This window comes from Pholcus phalangioides, unplaced genomic scaffold, assembly GCF_987345545.1.
Source record: "Pholcus phalangioides strain wild (caught in Gottingen) unplaced genomic scaffold, Ppha-v1.0 ptg000043l_1, whole genome shotgun sequence".
NCBI lineage: Eukaryota > Metazoa > Arthropoda > Arachnida > Araneae > Pholcidae > Pholcus > Pholcus phalangioides.
In genome coordinates this window covers 3324571-3342625 of record NW_028301629.1, presented here as the reverse complement: position 1 = coordinate 3342625, position 18055 = coordinate 3324571, and the positions used below count along the sequence as shown (strand labels likewise).

General features: G+C 39.2%; 1 protein-coding gene across 1 annotated transcript in view; it reads left to right on the top strand.

Annotated features, from left to right (window-relative positions):
- LOC149063801 (tyrosine-protein kinase transmembrane receptor Ror-like) overlaps positions 1–15752 on the top strand; it is a 265166-nt gene extending 249414 nt beyond the window's left edge. Inside the window, exons 6-8 of the mRNA XM_089255570.1 lie at positions 6413–6870; positions 7018–7251; positions 14197–15752. Coding sequence (XP_089111696.1) covers positions 6413–6870; positions 7018–7251; positions 14197–15662 — 2158 coding nt within the window. The 3' untranslated portion in view covers positions 15663–15752. The remainder of the gene's footprint in view (positions 1–6412; positions 6871–7017; positions 7252–14196) is intronic.
- The last annotated feature ends 2303 nt before the right edge of the window (positions 15753–18055 follow it).

Here is an 18055-nt window from a genome sequence, read left to right as displayed (position 1 = left end):
TAGGGCCCGAGACAATAATTTTTTTTCACACTATAAATTCATTGAAGAGGAGCCCTCCAAAGACCCCAGCCTAGCGGCCCTGAGCAAGATGCGGAGGGCATGGCCTATACAACATGGGATTTTAATCAATGGTCCACAGACACTTTGGGGAGGGGCCATTAGAGAGATTTCAAGGGGTTCCCCGCGTGAGCTTGGATGAGAAAACAGTAAATTTATTATTCTTCATTAACATATGCTATATAATCAATGTTATCCGTCAAGGGAGTCCGTGGTTATTCATTTTATTTGTAGGGGAAGGTCCGTTACCTGCATCTTGTCATCGCAAATGGTCCATGAGACCCAGAACGTTCAGGAATCCTTGTCTAGCATGGTTATTAGCCTTTTAATTTCATGTATACGTAATTATTGTTTTAGGCGTTCCAGAGGACGGGAATGTATAAATGGGGCCATAACTAAGAGGATGGGAGCAAGCCAGTCAGGGTGCCCCAGAAGCCGGACCAGAGGGGTCGGAAATTTCACCCTTTAACTTCTCCTTCAACACTGTCACAACTATGGGGGAAGAAGGTGAGTCTGGTGCCCCGAGTGCTGTACCAGAAGGGGTGCCGAATTTAACTATCCTTGAATTGCCTCATCCACATGGGAAGGAGTGCCAAACTTCTGGTTTGCCCGAGTGACAAAGTACCTAGTTGCGGCCGTAAAGTGAGTAAAGTGTAAGAATTAAATATTTTTGTATTACAGTATTTGTGGAGCTGTTGCTCTCTGTAGCGAGACTTTTTCAATCTAGAGCAATCTAGCATCTAGTTATGGCCCTGTGTATAAGCTATGCAGGGCCTGTTCCTCATAATTTCGATCCCTGGACAAATACGAATTTTCGGTGCTCTTCCCCCCCCCCCCCGTATATTTAATGTTCTTTGAGGCAGAGGCAGTATACTTGTTTATTCATAAATTTTTGAAGGGATGGCCTTCGGCCAAGGCCGTACTAACGGCATCATGGAGCCCCTGAGAAGAAATTCTTCGCCCCCCATCCCATTTCACGAGACAGTGTTGTGTTAAACATTGTTTTTTTTCTTTAATCAAAATATAATTCTGATTTCATCCCCCTCCCAATATGCATCTGCATCTACCCAGGCCATGCTCCGGTCATGCTCCTATGCTTCAAGACGGCTATGGACGGCCTCTTAAGAAATTCCTAAGTCGGCATTACGTGCCAAGTTCCTGTGTCGGGCACGAAGCCTCATCAGCAGTATAAAAAAAGCTCACTTTTGACTTATAGTTAAGGTGTTAAAACCCACACAGGTTTAAAAAAATTAAAATATCGATAGAAAAAGTGTCAATTTTTTTTTAGCAACGCGAAAATTAGGCGGTCCCTGGGCACGTGCTTCGTTTGCCCATGAAAGAAACAGTCCCTGTCTTGGGCAAATGCTCCAATTCCTTCAGAGTTGGTTCTGGATATTTTTCAATGCAAGTGAATAATATTTTGGTAATTTGCCCCCCCCCCACTTCAGTTAGCGCCTTCTGAGGCCGCTTAGTTCGCAGGATTCTAGATCCAGCCCTGAATTCACTCCACATAACATTCACTCCATTGTGTAGGTATCAATTTTTGATAATTGCTAATTAAAATATGTAATTGTGATGAATTATCCACTGCACTTCGAAATTATTAAACTAATCGAATTCACATAATTTTATTAAGGGGACATATTCTAGAGGGGAGGGGGTTTATTTCCTGAATTAACCAAATCAAGTATAAAAATCGTCTTTCCCATTACTAGTTATCATCCTGTTAATTAAATTATCTTCGTTAACTGGATATTGTTCGTTATATCCAGTTAATCTCTACTATAAAAATTTGATAAAAGATCTTCATAAAACAAAACAAACAAAAAAAACCAATAAGCCTGTTAATTAGATTTGCACGAATGTAACCGATCCTATTATTGGTTGAATTTTTCAAGTTTTGTAAAGCCTTTTACAGTGTAAATCCCGGCCTAAGAAAAATTAACTACGGTGGGGCCATGAAAAATCTGATCGAGGGCCCGTTAAAGATCCTAGTCTAGGGGCAGGGGCACATCTTGAATCCTGTGAATACGTGGCCACAGAAGGCGCCAACTGAATGGGGGGCAGATTTTTTAGGGCACCAACTGAAGGGAGAGGGGAGATTTTTTATCAGCAAAATAATACGCCCCCCCCCCAGCATCGAAAGTGAAGTCTGATCTAATGCATATATGTATAGATGAATTGGCATCATCATCGTGCCCCCCAGACTTCCAAGTCTATCACCGCCTATGAGTAAGAACCACCCGGGTCCTAGGCAGGACTGACATTGAGAGCACAATAGGTCCTCGAGTGAAGGGATTTTTCCGAGGTTCCCTATCCCTAGCTAGAAATGCTTGCCCCACCAATTTGCATGCTTATACTCAAAACTTCTAATCAGATCTCATTTCCATGAGGCTCCCCCCCCCCCGTACTTGAAGCCCGGTTGGGACAACGCGTCAAGATGACACTGGCCCAGTGCTGGGGATCTGTCAGTCCCATCCTCGTCGGAGCAATGGGGCAGAGGTCACAAATGCAAAGCCAGCGGGACATCAAGCGCTTCAATAAAATATAGTATAACTTATAGTGGTTCGCGGGCCTGGCTAAAACATCAAAAGCGGCCCGCGATGTGTCAGCGGTTGAAGACCTGGTCTCCGGGCCTATTCCCTCTTCAATGCGGGACCTGGGGAAATATGAATTTCCGGGTGGGCCCCCTTGTATATGGTGTTGAGGCAGAGGCATACGCAGGGACGGAGAGGGTGGTGGTGTATGAGCATGTGGGCTCTAAAATACAAAATCAGCAGATTTTGGAGCCTTGGGCACGTGGTCCATTTGTCCATGCGAGAAACAGTACCTGCCTGGGTCCAAGTGTCCCAATCGCTCTTACCGAAAAAATCCTACACAGAGTCAGGGCCGTCTTAAGAGCATCATGGGCCAAGTCATGTTTTTGAGGCCCTACCTGGAAAATTTTCGAAAATTTCAACCACTTCTTATTTTTGTGAGGGAGGCCTCTCTCCTCTTGGGGCTTCAGGGCCGTTGCTCAATCAAGTGAATTATAAATGTGCCGTGGGCCGCTTGGGTGTCATGGAATTTTGCCACGGGTCACCTAAATGATGTGTAAGCATGCCATGGTTCACTTCAGAGATGTGTAAAGCTGCCGTGGGTCGTTCAAGTGCTCTAGAACTATGCCGCAGGTCACTTTGGTGATTTGTAAATGTGCCGCCAACCGCTTGAGTGATGTGGAACTGTTCCGCGGTTCACTTCAGGGATATGTAAATGAGCTATACTGGTTACTTGAGTGCTCCAGAGCTGTGCCACGATAATCTGTAAATGTGCCATCAGATGACTCCGGGCCACGTGTTGTATGGTGCAGGTATTAAATTTCTGATAATTGTGCTAATTATTATATATATAAAATATATAATTTTCTTTTATAATAACACCTTAACCACTCCCCTTGATTAATTAATTGAATTAATATAATTTTACTAATTATAAAGGCATGTTTCATGGTTTTCTTTCCTTAATTAACCAAATCAAGAAATCATATTTTTTATAGTTATCGTAACTAATTATCATCCTGCCAATTGAATTATCTTCATTAACCGGATATCATTCGTTATAGCGAAATCCCTACCGCTGTAAGAGGAAAAATGAATAAATCGGAATAATCGAGTACCTCACATTTTTGATACTAGTACTGTTATTATTATGTATTTTGTTCTTCCCCGTGGGAGGGGGGGGGGGCGAGCGCCGAAATTCATTAGCTAAAAAGGGGCGCCACATGGTTTATATCCGAAATTCCGCGATGGATGGTAAGGAGAGCGCGGGGGCGGCTCACACACACACACAACACACTTTTTGTTGTTTTCCCTTCCTCTCTTATTACAAAAGGGGGAAAAGGAACAGATTTTTGAGCGCCCTCTAGTGACGGGAAGGCGAAATAAGACTGCGGCATCATCATCATGGCGTTCACAGTGTCCGAGATAATGCTATGTCTTGTCCTTTTTACATTGTTTACCAGCGTGTTGTGCTTCCAGAACGACACGGATTATTTCATGGAGAACACCACGAGGTATGATCCGATATAATCCGAGTTGGGATTATCACAGTTATTTGTTTCCAGCGATGATAATCCTAGCGCGAGTTTTGAAACTGTTGAAATGTCTCTCCTCCACTGCACGCTCGTTATTATTGTAACATGTTGTATGTCGTCCTAATGGTTCACACACGCGCTTGCATTGTTGTACATATTTCCATTTATTGTGTAACAATCCATTCTGGGATATATTGTTGATTCGTTTGCATTGTTGACACTGATTGTTGCGGTACGAATGTTTTGTTGTTTCTTGGGCGTTGTGTTTTTCTCCTACCCGCACCCCGCCCTTGAATCCAGAGGTGATTGAGATAATGTGGGTCGGGGGTCTTGTATCCGTGACCGGGGGGGCCCCCACAAGGGTGGGGCTGACATAGCTTCAACCCAGTTGCCCGGGATGATTCTCGTCATTTTTTGTTTTTTCATGCTATAAATTATAAAGGGCCATTGAAAGGGGCCCCTGAAAGTCGTGTTTGCGGACCCCGTGAGAGATCCCAGCCTAGGGCCCCCTGCTTCAGGATGTGGGGGGCTATGTCTACAAGGGTGGGGCTGACATGACTCCAGCCCAGGGGCCAGGAGGGTACTTATCATTTTGTTTTTCACATTATAAATTCACTATAGAGGGGCCAGTGGAAGGTTGGGATCTTTCACTGGCCCCTAGGGGTCCTGCTCCACGATGTAGGAACCATGGGGCCCTTATGCTTTATTTCCTATAAAAATGCCATTTTTTTTAAACAGTTGATTTCTCCCTGTTCATGGCTCCTGCAAGTGCAGGGCTGACTCTAGCCCTGGGGCCCAGAACAATTCTATAATTCACTATAGAGGGGTATACCCTGCAGCTAGGACCTTTGGGGCCCCTAAGGTCCTAGCTGCAGGATAGAAGGGCCCATGATTATTACATTATAATCAATAACATCGAAAGCATTATTATTATGATGATGCTTTCTGGGATATAATTGTTGATTTGTTTGCATTTTTGACACTGTTGATTGTTGCAATCACTCAGATTGTTGCAATACAAATGTTTGTTTCTTGGATGCAGTGTTTTTCTCCCCCCCCCCCCTTTAAATCCATAGATTGTGAGAATGGGAATTGGGATCCCCCAAGGCCCCCCCCTTCAAAGGTTGATCCTTTGTATGCCCCCTGATTAAGAGGTGGTGCCGAAGCCCTCTTTCATTTTGTCCTGGGGCTATAGTGCTGTTGAGATGACAGCGGTAGAGAAAATTAGTTTAAGTTCCATAGAATAGCCTTATTATTGTCAAGGGTTCCGAAAGAAACTCTACATTGGAAACCCCTGGCCTATGCAATGAGATCTGGTACTATTATTTTCAAATGTATGTTAATATGTAAGCTGTTATTTCCAGCTAAGAATTACCCCCCCCCCCACCTCCAATTGCTCCAAGCATCACTTTTCCCGGGAGGCACCAAGATGTTGAGATGACAAAACCCCACAAGGAGGAAACTTACTGAACTCTAGCCCGGGGTAGATGTGATATGAACCCATAGTAACGTGTCTGGAGATATGATTTATTGTGTAAGTTCGTTGAATCACACCCAGTATTATATACACACCCATTTTTCCTACATAGTTTGGCTCTTGGTGATTACTCACCTTCGATCCATGTCTGTCCATGGATCAATCTTATTTATGAAATTTTTGTTTGTTACGAATTTAGTTTTGATTAATTCAATTCAATCAGTTAGATGAAAGTTGGGAGAGGACACAGGCTGAAAAAGGTAGAGAAACATTGGTCTAAACTAGGCTACTGTTTGGTTTTCTTTGTTGATGGGAAAGAGACTGGATGAGACAACTATGAAGGAGAGCATTGTTATCAAAATACAACTGTTTGGTCATTGTGGCTGTGGAGGAGTCCGGATAGGACTGTCACTGTGGTCAAGACTTCATCTCTCTCTTGGTGCATAAAGTCATAGCAATGAAAATCTTACAAAGGTCTTAACTTTTCTTGAAAGTGGGGGTGTAGCATATACAAAGCAGTCATTAGGAGGCCTGCAGGACCAAGAATATTTCACTCTATAAAAGTTATTGACCCATGGCAAATGGGGAGCTTCACCCCTTCCTCCATTTGCCATGCAGAAATTGGGCCTAGAATTTTTTATCAAAATTTACATAATTTTATTTATTACTTTGGACATGAACCTATGATGGAACCAACATAATATAACCTGTGACTGAAACTTTTACTATCGCTACTTTACATATTTTACAATTGGTTGATAATCTATTGAATAATTGATTAACTGATATATTTTCTTTCTTTACAGTCTCCCAGAAGTCGAGAAGCAGAACTCTCCTGGTTTCTGTCAAGTTTATCGGGGAGTGACATGCGTTCAGTTCATCGGCAACCGCACAGTCTATGTGAAGTCGCCTCTGGGCCTGAGCAGCATGGAGGAGAAGCTCACTGCAGCTTTCACCGTCATAGCAACGTCCCATGATGTATCGGAAGAATGCCATAAATATGCCATCCGTTCCCTGTGCTTCTTTGCTTTCCCTCTCTGTGACACCGATAGCATCCTTCCGACGCCACGCCAGGTTTGCAGGGATGAATGTGAAGTGTTGGAGAGTAGTATCTGCCGGATGGAGTACTCAATAGCGAAGCGTCATCCCCTTCTTGGTCAGCAGAAGATATTGCCTGTCTGTGAGGAGTTGCCACCTGTTGGATCGAAAGAGAGTGAGACGTGCATGCGTCTTGGCATTCCCAATGCGATATTGGTGGACAGAGGTTTGTATATGCATGAACCAACACCAACTACAATAACACGAAAACCAGTTTTTTTTAGTATTTTAATTGTTGCTTCTCGTATGATGCACAGACTTATGTAGTATTTTTAATTGGTCATTAAATATTTTTGTATTCGTTTCTCCATAGAAGATACATGTTATGAAGGAAATGGAGAAATGTATCGAGGCACCATCTCTGTGACAGTGTCAGGACTGAAATGTCGCGATTGGAGCGACCAGATATTCTACCGTACAGCTGACTATCCTGAACTGGTTGGTGGACACAACTACTGCCGTAATCCTGGAGGAAAGGAACCACAACCATGGTGCTTCACCGCTGATCCGAGTGTGCAAAAAGAAATATGTAATGTTCCACAATGTGGTAAGCATACTCAAATATATTGCAATACTTTTTTTCTAAAGTTGTTGATGGCAATGATTGTCTTTTGATAGAGAGAGAGAAAAAAAAAGACAATCCTTTCCTTCATATGGGGAGATAATCCCTGTTATGTGCAAGCCTATGTGGGAAAAGTCATCAAGATACAGGATTCAATTCACTTTGCTGAATCCTCTAGGGGCAATTTACTGCTGAATACTTCTCGGGGGTGGGGGGGACTCATACGTGGTTTTTTATTGCATATAAAAAATATTTACATATCCAAAACAAAAAATATGTACACAAAATATACACATTATATACAAGCACTGGCTTGATGCTAGTGGCAAAGAAATGTTCTGTTAATGCATGAAATATATAGGATAACATACATACAATACATAGGAAAGTAAAACAAAGAACACAAGTTACTTTACTCATAAATGGCATGGTGCAACAATGATATACAAAGTACTATTGAAGAAAGCAAAGGTTTAGGAAGGATCGATGAGAAAAAATGAAAAATGTCAAAGCAGGCTTTATGATAAAACGCAAGAATTTGCGTAGATTCAATAATGAAAGGCATAATACATGACTCTGGTGCTTGCTGCATTATACAGAAAAAAAGGGCTAGAAGAGCAAAAAAAAAGTGAGGTCCCCCCCATGACATAACATGATCAAGAATGCAACTATGTAACCCAAGAGCCCATGATGGAATAAGGAAGAAAGAATAAGCATATATGCTACACAACTGCATGCAGTATTGTACAGAGCATACAGGAGGCATAATGTAAGTAATTGTATTCCCAAACTCAAACTTTTTAACAAGTCACAATCACTCAAATTAAAGCAAACTTCCTCTGTAAGAAATGATAGAAACTCAAATGATTTATTCTACAACCACCTCTTTTAAAAAATGAAGTACGGTAAAACCCCTCTTTTGCAGACACTTGCGGGGCAAAAAAATATTGTCCGTAAAAAAGGGATGACAGCATCAGAGTGGACTTCTGTTGAAAATATGGTAATAACAATACAGTAAACCTGTAAACTACAGTAATAACAGCATTGGAAATGGCTCTTTGTTTGCAAAGGAACAAAATTCTGACAGTATAAGATACATTTAAAAGTCATGAAAGTACATAATTATTGCACAGATACACAAGTAAAATTACTGAAGAAATATTGCATAAAGTTTATGTACTGAATTTACATCATTTGGGAAATTGATTCAATCAATTCTTGATGGGTTTTGCTTAATATTCTAACTCCTCCTTTAAAATTAGCCGCATACAAACTGGGGGCTAGCTGTTGGCCACCCCTGGTATGTATCACTAGCTGAATATCCCTAGATAATTTTTGTCAATTTTATGCTCCTTTCTTCCTGCACTTCATCATTGAAATCAGCAGCTTCACCACACAATTTCTTAAATGCCATTTTGGGACTTACGTGAAAATGATTTAAACAACCATTTCAAGCCTTTAAATTGATGAGCCCAAGTTCTTCTGCAGCTTCTAGAGCTTTTTCTTGTAGAATTGGGTCGGAAGCAGGTGAATTCTTGCTTCTTGCCTGAAACAAACCAATTGTTCACAACTGCGTGTACAGCAAATCCTTTTGTGTTCTGAAATTTATTTTTCCTAACTTCATTTCCATTTTTCAGCCATTCTTTTTGCCAAAGTTCTTTTTGTTTCAAAATGGAACATATCTGTCTTCCCAACATTCAGTCCATTTCCAAGAGCATGAACGCCCATTTTACATTTTTCTTTGTATTGGATGACATCAATTTTTTCTCTTCAGAATCTCTTCTCTTAGTGATAGAGAGCAATGATTACTAGAGCTAGCCATTTTAAACAGCATGAAATCATGTTAAATATACGAGCACCACCAGAAAAATGACATCAGGATTGCCAAACATTAACAAAAACTTCCAAGTCGAAATTTCATTGAAAAGTAGCCAAAACTTCTGACAACCTACAAGCGATGGATTCGCCAAAAGAGCTTGAATTGCATCTTTTTGATTTTGTGTAGCAAAGGCTATGGTTGGAACTAGGTTGTGTATGGGAAGGGGGGAGAAAAAAAAAACTAAAATTTACAAAGCAAAACCACAGTTGGTGTGTAGTAGAGTAGATGTACCTTAACGATACTTTTCTCCCATCCCTTTTAGCATTGCTGCATAAGTGTTTCACTTTATGTACTATAGATCGGGGGTTCTTATAATAGCGTAAAAACAATAAGTTAATTTTTCCCATTGTCCAAGCTCACAGAACCTCTTCCGAAATCTCTTCAAGGGCTCCCAAGGTGTCCGTGGATCCCTGGTTAAGAACCACTGAATAAGATATTAGATACTGTCCCGCAAACACAAAAAAGCTGAATTCAAAATTTTGATTGCCTTTAACGAAATTAAAACTGGGACATTTGTTGTGGTATGTTTGTTTTATGAACTCGCACAATATCTTGCCGCCCATTTTTAGCTAGATATGCATCAATGTTTCATCATGATCCTTGTTGATCCAGGAAAATTCGACTGGCTCCAACTGACTTTTCTTGAACAAGCTCCATAGATTCATGATTGGATTTAGTAGTAGTCTTAGTGAATACAATCCAAATGTTTCAATGCTGAACTCTTTCAACCACTTTTACAAATACTGGGATATATATATCAGGGGTGGCAAACTTCTTTCTGTTTGAGGGCCAACGCAAGGTCAGCTGCAGTGTCGTGTGCCACAGTTTCCGGCGTATAAGCCACGCTAGTAAAATTATCCCAAAAACTCAGATTTGTAAATGATATAAAGCAGCGTTTCTCAACCTATGGTCTGCGACAATGTCATAGGTAGTTTGACATTTTAAATATTAATTAACGATAAAATTATTCACTCATTGTAATTGATATTTGTAATATCCATATGGGTTCAAACCATCATACTTAGGTTCACCATACATCATCAAGGAGAATGCAGGAAACTGCAATCCTAAATAAGGGACATCGCTAAATTTTGCAAAAAATTGTAATTCATTGCTTTAAATGCAATTTGCTAATTACTGCTAAAATTACTGAAGATGTGAAAATAAAGGGCTGCAACATCTCAACATCTCAAAACAAAGATGTATTTCGCAAAAAAAAAAATTCAAATGATCATATTTCATTGAGAAAAATAAAATTTGGTAAATAGGGATCTTAAATAATGATCCGTAAAATACAGGTCATCGCCAAAACATTGTCAGAAAGTAGTCACAATCCTTAATCATAATTGAAATTTTTAAAAAAATTGAGGACAAAACGTTAAACCTGATATTATTTGTAATTTTTGTCATAACTATCATAATATAATTTATATTATGGAAATGCTGTGTGTATATTCACTTTAGTAAATATTAAAAATTAAAATAAGTATCGCTGGAAAGCCAGGACAAATGTATAAACGAAATTGGAACAAGGAAAATTACAAGAATGTCCCGTAATATGGGACACAACTGGTCCCTCAAATTGTTTCAGACATTTTACTGGTACTTGTTTTCAAAAAGGTCAAGAAACACTGCTATAAAGAATAAGGAGATTACATGCAATTCAGTAGTTAAACCTTCACCCTGGGCTTTGCACCTCCCCCCCCCCTCCTTCATAAACTCATTCAAGACACATATTCATTGTTTATCTGGTTGCATTCTCAGCTAGAACCAATGCATCAAAGATTACAGTTTCTTCTGCAAATTATTCCATCAAACGCATTCATTGTTCTAATTTTACTAACAAAATTTTATTTCTCAGTGATTATTATATTTTCTTTCCTCTGATTCGGCGCCAATCTTATAGCATAATAATAAAAAAAGAGGAACTGATACACGTAGCAGTATACATCAATAGGTGTTTTATTATGAGGATAAAATACGTGCTAAAAAGCCAGTCTCATCTATCATATTTACCATCTACTATGAGGGTGTCTTGAATGGATAAACACGTGATGGTGCCAAGTAAAGATGGGCCAGTTTCACATGAACGAGTCAGATTACCTGTTGATGTGCAATATTGCCTGATGCTCCTATATGACCATAAAATTACGTGGGACCCCAGATATTTGCAGTACACATATATTCTTATTATGCGAGCTACCTTCTTTAATCAGAATATTTGTGTTTCAGTTTGGAACGGTGCCAGTCTGGTGCAAAAGTTGAATGCTTTCAACATACTATGGTGGAATTTAGAGATAAATACTTCTCTGTTTTTGGCACAAATAATCATCTTACACAGCGCCGTCATAATGCTGGGTCCGAGAACCTCAAGAGAAAAGAGGTCCCACAAAAATAGGATATAGTTGAAATTTTCTAGGAGTATGCATGTAAATTTGCCTGGCAGGACCTCAAAAAAATCACTTGGCCCGGGGGCCCATGGCACTCTTAAGACTCGTGTCTGGAAAATTCACTGCTAGCAATTCACCGACAACAATTCATCGCCGGAAAATTCATCGCTTGGAAAATTCACTGACCACCAATTCACCGCCGGAAAATTCACGACCAACAATTTACTGCTGGAAAATTCACTGACAACAGTTCTATGCGAGTCAGTTAGTGAGGGAGTGAGTGAGTTACTGAGTCAATAAGCGAGTAAGTCAGTCCGTGAGCAAGCGAGTGTGACCTAGTGAGTGAGAGAATTAGTTAGTTAAATTTTTAACCTAGTAGTGCCACAAATGATTAAAATATCCTATTGTTCTATATTATATTGTCTATATTACAATATTGGCCTAATGACATATTTATAGCTTCAGCAATTTTGGCTCGGCGATGATGAATCATCGGAGTCAGGACATGTTATTTTATATAAGTATATAGATGTGGATACGCACTAAGACAGGATTTCTGAAAGTTCATCACCCATGGGGATCATGAGGTGTTCAAGTGGTACGGGGGGGGGGGAATATTGCCGAGTAAATTTGAGATTGCAGAATCCACACTAGTGAAGTCGCTGGTAACAGCTAGCTAGTTCATCATAAAAAAAATCCATTGGTTACTGATCAAAAATGTTTTTTATAACATGAAAGTGATAACGGAAGATGATTTTAAGTATTTTAGGGGGTTTATTTATCGCGTATCCACTTACTTTATAATCTTTTAATTCTGTTATTATTCCTTTTAACATTTCATTAGAAGTTTTTGAGTAAAACAGAGTTAATGGAATTATTCAATATACTCTATTGTATTGTGCATCAGCAATTTGTAATTTCTTCCATATCATCGGAATTTCTTCTAATAAAGTCATTATTAAAACTTTCCGCCATATCTTTAGGATCACACTCACTCACTCACTTACTCACTCACTAGATCATTCACTCTCTCACTCACTCACTAGATCATTCACTCACTCCCTCACTAAATCATTCACTTGCTCCTTCACTCACTAAATCATTCACTTGCTCCTTCACTCACTCACTCACTAAATCATTCACTTGCTCCTTCACTCACTGACTCAATCGCTTACTCCCTCGCATCGAACTGTTGTTGGTGAATTTTCCTAGCTGTGAATTTTCCGGTAGTGAATTTTCCTAGCGGTAAATTTTCGGCTGTGAATTTTCCTAGTTGTGAACTGCATGGTGGTGAATTGTTGTCTGTGAATTTTCCGTAAACCTTTAAGACTATGATCATATCTATGTGTGGAGCTCCTTTGCTTAGTGGCATAATACCAACTCTTCTGTCAAATATTATATATGTTTGCCCTCTGGCATTATTTGAGTCTCCGTAGCCTGTTGATGGAGGTTTCTAGGTGTGATCGTGAGTTTGCATCCACTTCGGAAAAGTTTCATCACAGATAGCCACAACTGACAACTTGCCTTAGGAGATTGGTAACAAAAATTTCCAAAACAAACTTTGTGAGCAATTTGTGTGCTGAAAAACTAGTATGATGAGAACATGATGAAATTTTATTTTTGTCACCAGAAAAGTTGTTTGTTGAGCAGGACGTCTCCTGTTGCAACCAATAGCTCAAATAATTATCACAAATTTGACACGCAGTATAATTTCCGATCACTTCGTGGTCGGCACCAAGGACCAGCTGTTTGGTTATCCCTTATATATATTATGGCATTGTCATTCTGAAACATTGCCTTCAAAGAATACCTATTGATGGGTAAATACGGTCACTAAAGGCATGCTGAAATGCTCAGCAGACTTCATTTTATTACTTGACCGTAGTCCAGAACAACAGAAACTATTCCAGATCAGAATATTTCCTCTAAAGGGTTGCACTGTAGGCCCAATAGAATAGGTTATGACTTACAAAGGTTTTCAACAGTGGCTGATGCAAATATGAATTCAGAAAAGAAGGAAAATTCAGCTGTCCTTCCGAGGAATGGAACCAAGAACCAACATCCTCTCACTTGCGGGGTGAGCACCCTGGACCACTAGACTACAAAAGTAATGAATTTCAATCTTTCCTTAGAGCTCATGTTCGCTTAACAGGACTGAACATAGAGGGCTGGACCTAACTCATACCAAAGCTCACAATGGCGGACACTGCCACCAGATGATGACTTATCTAAGGATGATATCATTCTCTGCTATTCATGCATAGGAATTTGTATAATAGAATAAATAATACATTTAACTCAATTTTGAGCTTTGGCCCGAGTCAAGTCTGACCGTCCGTGTACAGCCGCATTCTGCTCACACGAGCTATAAGGAAAGATTGAGATTTGTTGTTCTTGTAGTCTAGTGGTCTGGGGCACTCACCCCGCAAGGGAGAGGATGTTGGTTTTATTCCCCGCAAGAGCAGTTGAATTTTCTTTCTTTTCTGAATTTATCTTTGCATCAGCCAGCTGTTCAAAAACCTTCATGAATAGTGGAGAGTGACATCATCCTTGGATGTTATGACATTTTTGGTAAAGCGGTGTAGTCATATTATCAAGATTTTACTGTAATTTGTGTGTTATGAAAGCCAGTGTTGTTAATTATGTTTATTTCTTTTCCAGTTGACTATCTATGGTTATATATATTGCTCCCAACTATCGTTATCGTGGCATTGCTGGGGTTACTTTTGGGACTTTGGTGTGCAAGACATCGCAGCAAGCCATCCCCACCACCAACCAAGAATGCCAAGATGCCTATGCGTCCAGTCAATCACCAAGGCCCTCACCAGCAAGTAGAAATGAAAGCCCTCATACCAAGAAGTCAACTCAGAGTGCAAGATGTTCCTTTATCTTCAATACGATTCCTCCAGGAGCTTGGAGAAGGTGCATTTGGGAAAGTTTATTGTGGAGAGCTTCTTGGAATACATGGTAATGGAAGTATAACTCCGGTTGCAATCAAAACTCTCAAAGAGAATGCGACTCTGAAAACTCAGCAAGATTTCCAGAGAGAGGCTGAACTGATGTCTGACTTGCACCATCCAAATATAGTTTGTTTGCTGGGAGTGTGCATGCGTGAAGAGCCAATATGCATGCTATTCGAATACATGTCACAGGGTGATCTACATGAGTATCTGATACTTCATTCACCTCGCTCTGATGTTTCTGGCAGCAGCGAGGATGGTACTCCACATATATTGGATGTACCAGATTTTTTGCACATCACTAAACAGATAGCTGCTGGCATGGAATACCTGGCTGGTCACCATTATGTGCATCGGGACTTGGCAGCTCGGAACTGCCTAGTTGGCGACAATTTAACAGTTAAGATATCTGATTTTGGCTTGTCTCGTGACATATACTCTTCAGATTATTACAGAGTGCAATCTAAATCGTTGCTTCCTGTACGATGGATGCCAACAGAGTCTATACTTTATGGTAAGTTTACCACGGAGAGCGATGTATGGTCATTTGGTGTGGTGCTGTGGGAAACATTCAGTTATGGGCTGCAGCCATATTATGGATACAACAACCAAGAAGTCATTGACATGATACGATCTCGTCAGTTGCTTCCGTGTCCAGAGGATTGCCCACCACACATATATTCATTAATGATCGAATGTTGGCATGAAATACCAACTCGCAGACCAACGTTCAAGGAGCTTCATTCGCGTCTGTCACAGTGGCAAGCCATGCACAACCGAACAATGAGTGTCGCCCACTCTGCCAGCACTCATAATGGTAGCCAGCACAGTAGCACAGGTCCAAGCAACAACACAGGCTCTACGAACATTAGTGCTGCGGTCGGAACAGCCAACCAAATGCCTGCTACTCACGTTCCAGTATTCCCGCAACAGATATTATCTTCTGCTAATGCAGTCTCCCTCCAGCAGAAGGTTGCCAACAATCATCACAACAACATTGTCCCTCAGGGAGGGCCTCACATTCTGTCGAACCCATTTCCCAACGAACAACAACAGCACTCAATGTCGCTGCCACGTCCTTCCACGCCAAACACGAAACAGCTTCCAGCACAACATAATTCTATTCCATCTTATCATATCAGTGACAGTAAGATATCAAAAGTTTGAAAGAGATCTTTTATCTCAATCTCTGTATTTTATGTTTTGTCTGTGGCACATTGGAAGAAGAGAAATTGTGACGCTTCGGGAAATTCTGCAATCTAGAGCTATGATCAGTCTGCATCTGAACTATAGATGTGGCATTTTTGCTATGCTTTAACATCAATGATGACTTTGTGATTGCAACTGATGAGTTTCGAGATCACACATTGATCTCGTTTGAATGAATTTTTTAATGATAATTTGCAAAAATCACTTGTGAAATCTGACGTGTGCATTTAAATTTATCAGGTTTTTGATGAGTGAGACTTCCAATTCAGGAAAAAAAAATTTCAAGCTGACATCCCTCGTATGTTTCCCCTTCATATTACTGTTAGCATTGAAATATCTGTCATTCAACCCGCCTAGCACCGAATCTTGCCTTTTCACTCTTACTGTTAATACAAAATTTTTAAAGAACCTCAAAATAAAACTGATGAGAGCAGCAAAAAATGTTTAAAAGGATTTTTTTCACTTTCACTATCTGTTAAAATAATTTTTTTATAGCAAATTTATAATATACCGGATTAAGTAACGATAACTTGAAAATCTTCAATTGTGTAATCATTGTTGTTCTTTTCCAAGTACTTCTGACAAACAATGTTGCTTCAAGCCATCAAAATTCAAGCTACAGAGGTGCGGTAGATTACTTGACAATTTTCCAAGCTAATCTCGACCAAATTACTCAAATAATATGAATATATCAGAATTATGTGGTTAAATGATGGAAATCGCTTACATACACAAAATTCATTTCTAATAACTATACAATGGTGGCGGGGAAAATTTCCCAAAAGAATCAAACAAATATAGCATAAAGTTACAAAAAGTACTGTGATGTTTACTCTATTTTACAGAGTTTACTACATTTCGAATATTGCATACTGTAAACTGGGGTAACTTTAGTACTAGAATTGTCCAATTTTGAATGCTATCTGTACTGTGATAGTTAAGAGGATTTCTTCGGGGAGGGGGATATAGCTACAATACCCCGCTTGCTTATCCAGGTCTGGTTATTTAAAGATATTTATAAAATAAATAGGGCGAGAGACATTGTTTCTTAAACTACCCTGCATTCTGATTCTGAGATAACTTTAGCACAAGCCTTTTTTTCCTTCTCTGAAAGTCATATTAGTACTCGTGTCTGATTATTATCCCAATACTAGCAGGTGGAAATTCTGCAAGGAGAGTTTACAATGAAAAAATTTGGTTTTTGTTTAGTTTGTTAGGCCAGTGTGCATTACACTATAAAAGTTTTAGAGGTGGTCTTTTATGAGACTCCAAAACTGCAACAAACAAGCATATTGGATACATTCGAGTGAATTTAACTAATAGGCTTATTTGTTGTTTTTTCAAGTTTTATAAAACAAACTTTTTTTATATAAGGCCAGGTAGAATGCCAAACGAGGTGGCTGAGAAAAAGACGCCCATAACAAATATGGATGTCGTATATTTCTAAAATACAACAACCCAATTTACAATACAATTACAGAAACTGTATATACCTACAATAAAATATTATACAATGCCCATAAAAAATATTTATGGCTGCCTTATTCTATAAAGCCAGGATTACACTATAAAAGTTTGATAAAAGTACTTTTATAAAACTAGAAAAATGCAACCAATGATCTTATTTATTAGTAGTATTTCTCAAGTTTTATAAAAGGACTTTTATCAAACTCTTATAATGTAAACCCAGTTTAAGTACGGATAAAGCATCTCGATTTACCCAATTTTATAGTGTATTGCCAGCATTAAGAACTTTTTTTTAGTTTTTTTTTTTTTTTTGTACTTTTGAAGTTTAGGAACTAGAAAAAATATTTTTATACAGTTGCCAAAAAGCAGTTATGTAAAAAAATAAATGAACCTGAATAAAAAAAATTCATTTTAAAAGCTACTTTTTCTTAAAATACATGTGAGGGGAAGTTGCAAAAAAACAAAATTCTTCACTTATTTGCACTGTTCTATTGAAACACAAAAATATGTTGAAATCATGTGTAAAATTAATTTTTGCATGATTTTAACCTATTTTTCTTCATTTCGACTGGAATTAATTTTTTTGGGTGCAGGAATTTCTTTTATCAAATTCGTAGCAGGGTACAAAAGCTCGTCCTCTTTGTTTGGCCACTTCCAATACTTTCCTGCCGTCTGCATACAATTAACTTCAGATTCAAAGATCAGAACACAAACAGAAGGCCACCACAAATGGGGAAAAAATTGTTCAAAAATTACCAAAATTTGGACAGCTGTGTCCTAATGTTACCCTATCAAGTGAAATATGTTTAAATTTTATTAGTTAGAAAATTTACCTAATTAAGATACTGAAATAATTCAAACAGTAAATTAATCGTCACAAAATT